The sequence below is a fragment of the Corylus avellana genome, chromosome ca2, assembly GCF_901000735.1.
Source record: "Corylus avellana chromosome ca2, CavTom2PMs-1.0".
Classification (NCBI taxonomy): Eukaryota; Viridiplantae; Streptophyta; class Magnoliopsida; order Fagales; family Betulaceae; genus Corylus; species Corylus avellana.
The window spans coordinates 42332561-42338159 of record NC_081542.1 but is presented as its reverse complement, the minus strand read 5'-3'; the positions used below and the strand labels follow the sequence as shown (position 1 = coordinate 42338159).

The window sequence follows — 5599 nt, the reverse complement described above, 5'->3', positions numbered from 1 at the left end:
TTATCCTGAAGGAGGAGAAGGAGATGAAATGTCGCAGTTAAGCTGGAATGGGAGCTTCAGCCGAAGATAAAACCTTTAACCAATAAGAGCAATGCTTTGTTGGGCAGGTTGACATCTTATCAGACTCCTGTTGGAGCGTGAGAAACACGCTCAACAACAACGCGTTGAGTGTGCCGCAATAAGAGACCACAAAGTCCCCCCACCCAAAACATTTCTTACCAAACCGGAGAAAGTAAACAAAGTCTCATCTCATCTATAATCTCTTCAAAGACCACCCTTTCTCTTTCTCTCTTTTCCCTCATCTTGTTCTTCAGCTCTCTCTCTCTCTCTTCTGTTTCTCTGTGTATGTGAAGGATCAGAAGGAAAGAAAACCAGAGGTATCAATGGAATCTATCTCTCCAAGATACAGAGAGACACAAAACACAAGCGCATCGCTCTTGCCATCGCCGAATAGCCGGAGCTCGAACAGTAGCAGTAGCAGCAGCACCACCAACAGCAATGGACTGCAACACACACCGCCACCAACGCCGCCGCCACTGCCACACCAACACCAACCACAACCGCTCAAACCCATAACCAGATCCGACTCCGCCAACCCGTACCCGACGACATTCGTCCAGGCAGACACCTCATCCTTCAAACAAGTCGTCCAAATGCTCACCGGATCCTCCGAGACAGCCAAGCACGCCTCAGTTGGGAAGCCAACCGGCGGGCCGTCATCCGACCCGCCGTCCAAGACCCACATCCCACCCATCAAATCGGTCATGCCCAAGAGACAGCAATCCGGGTTCAAGCTCTACGAGCGCCGGAGCTCCATCAAGAACCTCAAGATCAACCCTTTAATCCCTGTGTTCGCTTCGAACAGTTCTGGGTTCTCGCCCCGCAAGCCGGAGATCCTCTCTCCGAGCATTCTAGACTTCCCGGCGCTCGCTCTCAGCCCAGTCACGCCGCTCATACATGACCCTTTTGACCGATCCGCTTACAAATCATCCAACATCAACGCCAGTGGTAATGCTAAGATGGACACGGAGGCCGAGGAGAAAGCGATCAAAGAGAAGGGCTTTTACTTGCACCCCTCGCCGGCGACGACGCCGAGGGAATCCGAGCCCAGGCTTTTGCCTCTCTTTCCGACGACATCGCCGAGAGTTTCAGGTTCTTCTTCTTCTTGAAATAATTAATTTTTAACTTTCTGTAAGATTTTATGTATTAATATTGGCATTGGCGAGGAGGATGAAAAACGATATATTTGTAATGGGATGTTTGCAGAGAATGAGAGCTTCTTGCTTCAATTGTAAACTGTTATGTATGTCCTTTTTCTTTTCTTTTTTTTCTTTAATCTTTCTCTTTTGGGGTCTTCGTCTTTACTATGCTTGGTTGCTGAGAAAGTTGCAGAGTAAAAAAAAAAAGATTATTTTTCTTCTATTAATTGATTTTTTAATCGTGTTGTTTGGGCTTCCATAAATTAAACAACTCACATGAACTTTTGAGCCAATTAGTTGGGTGAAGCTTAGTTGTGTAAGATCAAATTTATTTGGATGAATGATTAAACCCCCAAAAAGAAGAAAAAAAAAAAATCAAAAATAGCATGAGAGAATCTTAACTCATCTTCCTCTGCTCTCAATTCTTTCAATAAATGCTGATATGAATACAGAGATCTAATTCAGCGACAGTACTTTTTTAGGCATTAATAAACACTGTAAAAAGCTCAGATGAATAATTGAGAATAGGGGGTAAGAGAGAGGATTGGGGAAAGTTTGTTCATATATCAAAGGCAAAAAAGCAACTTTGGGCTAGCTGTCAAAGAAAAGAGTAGAAGAATGGGCAAGGAATCTTGACCCTCTTGCTGTCTTTGTGAGTGAAGGAAAGATGCCAGGAGAAGCAGGGCAGGCAGGCATTCTAATTTCTATGTTTACAACCAAAAGTAACTCCTTGCTCTTTCTTTATGCAATTTTCTGTTGTATGCATTTATGCCAGAGTTTTTATAGCCCTGAGAGGTAGGTAGATCTATGAGGAAGCTCACCTTTGCATAAAATGGTCCTCTGGTGCATAGATTACAGTCAAGCTACCATAAACATATGATCTACAGCAAACTTTAAATGGAGAAAGGTAACTTTTTTTTTTTTTGCTTGGGTGGGGGGGGACTCAGGGGAGGTCAAAGCAATAAATCCATTGGTGTTGATAACCAGATTGATACAATATTTGTATTGGGTCCCATTCAATTTTGCAACCCACCACAAGTTGAGTTTTGTGAGTCAAGGTCCTTTAATACCAAGCTTTGAATTGCTGTAAAAAGCAATCATGGAAAGGGGGTTCCTTCTTTTGATTCTAACACTGTTTTTAGCTTGCTTTTTGACTCGAAAAGAGACCCAAACTGTGGTGAATGGGGACACATAGAAAACGAAGGCGGAGGGGTGAGGGGAAAGTGGGGCTTGTGATGATGAAAGGAGAGAGAGGGGGCAGTGATGACTGATGAGAATGGGAAAGCCAGAAAACATGGCGTGTTGCGGCCTCTTTGTGCTCTTGTCTCTTTGTTTCTTTTCTTTGTTTTTTTGTGGGTCTTATTGTGTAGAATTTGCGTCCTTTGGTTGGTGGGTCATTAATTTGGAATTTTGAATCTCCCATCTGCATTGCTTGAATCAATCTACCATTATTTCTTCTTATCAAAATTGAAGTGGAGAGATGACATGTAATATATTTTTATATATTACAAAAAAGTAAATATTTACATGATTTTACGTTGTGTCAAGTCATATATGTATAAGATTATATAGGTCAACGTTAACCCGGCTTATGTAATTCAGTAATTTCGTGTATGGTACGCAGGCGGGTTTGGTTTTGTGGGCGTGTCGAGGCATAGATGTAAGATTATATAGGTTAATCATAACCTGACTCATTTAATTAAATGATTTAGATTTATCAATTCTAACTCTAATTTTGTGTTGAGTTTGTATCGAACTTGCATTACTAGTCCAAAAAAATACCCGTGAGTAAAACTTTGTCCTGTTTACGTTCTGTGGATGGATGATAGAAGCATGACAAATTTGAGAGCAAGTAGTTTTCTAGATCTTTGTAGTGGTTGAGTGTCCAAGCTTCTTTCATAGCCTAGGGGTCGTTTTCCCTCGTCTGTTTTTCTTTGTGCGGGATTTAGAAAGTATAAATGTATTGGACTCTTGAGATTAAAGGGGAAGGGATGAAGTATATTAAGTAAACATGTTGGTGGAGGATGGTTGATCCAAGAAGAAAGTTGGATGCACTAAGTGCCTATTATCCATCTCGACTATGTGTAAAGATGTCACCTCAAATGGCAAACAACAACCATTGCGCAAAATTGGCAAAAAGTGTAATGATTCCCACTACCAAAAGAGAGATTTTTTTGTTTTTTTTTTTAATGGGGAAGATAAAGTTTTATTAACTAAAATGAAGAAGATACACATAGAAGGGTGAGAGACTTAATAAGCCAAAGTGATCAGGTCCAAAATGATTAGGTAATGTTGAAAACTAAAATTACTTTTTTCGATAACACATAAATCTCTACATTTATTTGGACAGTTAGATATAATGGCGAGCTAAAATTTTAAAATTTGAGAATCTCACATTTTAAAAAATCTAAAGGAAATTTCAATCCCGTCCATTTTTGTTGGTATTTAAATGCACTAAGTGCCTATTATCCATCTCGACTATGGTGAGTGTTGCATGGATCCGAATCTCCCGAAATTTTTAGGAAAATTCTAGTTTCTGAAATTTCAGATCCAGGTTATTCATTTTCATCTAAGAGTTATTATCTTACCACGTGTTCCACTATTAATAAAATAATAATAAATTTTTAATGATCTTAATAATTATCATTATTTTTTTATTTTATTAGTAGTGAGACACGTGACAAGATAATAACTCTTGAATAAAAATAAATAGCTTAAATTTAAAATTTTAGAAACTAAAATTTTCTTAAGAATTTCAGGAAATCCGAATCCGTGTCGGAAGGGCAACCCATAAAATGAGGCATAATTTCATAGCATTGGACCATTGGTTGCGTAGCATATTGGGGAAGGTTGTGAAAACAGGACCTGAAAAGCATTTAACTTAACTTAATTGGGTCAAGGCCATTCTTAATTAATTGCCAGACCTTTTGTTTTTTGTTCTTTTCGGACTTTAGAATTTACTTATTTATTTATTTATGTTAATTATTAGCTGGTTGGGCCGCAAAGTTTGAAACTAAAATCAACTGTTATCGCTAAGTCCAAACATCTCCTCTCACAATTATGGGGCCTCGCCAGCCTCGCCTTCAACGCCTACAATTAACACTCTTGTCGCAATATCCTTCTCATCCTACTAGGGGACGACTACTATTTTAGCTAGGGCCTAGGGCCTTTTTCAAAGTCGTATGTGAATATAATAATGTAACAGTAAAAATTAATATATATATATATTTTTAATTTTTAATATTTTAATCTAATAATTGATATTTACCGTTACTAGGGACGGAGCCAACCTTGAGAATGGGTAGGGGCCAATGGCTGAAAAAATTTAATGCGCAGGGGCCCATTAGCAAAAAAAAATAAAATAAAATAACCATAAAAATTTTGTCACCTTAAGAACGAAAAAAAAAAAAAACAAAATTGTCATTTGGGGGGGCGGGGGTGGCCCCTGCCAATCCCCCCTTTCTCCATCCCTGACTGTTATATTATCACGTGATATGACAAATCATATAGTAATCAACTAAATAAAAAATTATCCAAGGGCTATTTTTGCCTTTCAGGACATACATACAAAAAGAGATATCAGCGAGCAGAGCTATTCGTGAACATGCTCGGGCTCGCCTCGGGATCGGTTAGTTTATTAAATGAACAGAGCTTGAACAAAAAATTCAGGCCCGTATACATTTAGGTCGGTTTGTAGAAGCTTGGTTTAACTCGTACAAGTTCGTATAACTTTGTTTTTATTATTTTTAACTTTGTAATAAGAACATGTTAACTATTTTTTTATCTAAAAAAAAAGTTCTTTATAATGTAATATATATCAGTTGAATTATTGTAATTGTGAGTATGGACATAGATATAAGTGTCTTTGTGTATATATAAGTGAGTTTATATACGTGTGTATGTGTGTGAACATATAAATTGAGATTAGATTCTTTAATATTTGACTTAATTTCTTTAATCACCCAAACAATATACTATAAGATAAACATATAAATTGAGATTAGATTATTTTGTGTGTGTGTGAACATATAAATTGAGATTAGATTATTTAATATTTGACTTAATTTCTCTAATTACCCAAACAATATACTATAAGACAAACATATAAATTGAGATTAGATTATTTAATGTGTGTGTGAACATATAAATTGAGATTAGATTCTTTAATATTTGACTTAATTTCTCTAATTACCCAAACAATATACTATAAGACAAACATATAAATTGAGATTATATTATTTAATTTGTGTGTGTGCGCGCATGAACATATAAATTGAGATTAGATCCATATAGAAGTAATTCTCTTTTATTTGTCCCCAAGAGGTAGCTCAATCATTTGGGACCATGTCTAATGAAGCGGAAGTTATTAGTTCGAATCCTTCTCCCCCCTTTTTGTGCGG

The 5599-nt window shown here is 37.4% G+C and overlaps 1 protein-coding gene across 1 annotated transcript; it reads left to right on the top strand.

The window, feature by feature from the left end:
• Window positions 1-221: 221 nt before the first annotated feature.
• Window positions 222-1289, top strand: LOC132171034 (VQ motif-containing protein 4). Its single transcript, XM_059582236.1, has one exon. The coding sequence runs from the start codon at window positions 384-386 to the stop codon at window positions 1167-1169; it is 786 nt and encodes a 261-aa protein (XP_059438219.1). The 5' UTR covers window positions 222-383; the 3' UTR covers window positions 1170-1289.
• The last annotated feature ends 4310 nt before the right edge of the window (window positions 1290-5599 follow it).

What these genes read in the sequence shown, in the direction of transcription:
- LOC132171034 (XM_059582236.1), top strand. Translation starts at nt 384, where the DNA reads ATGGAATCTATCTCTCCAAGATACAGAGAGACACAAAACACAAGCGCA.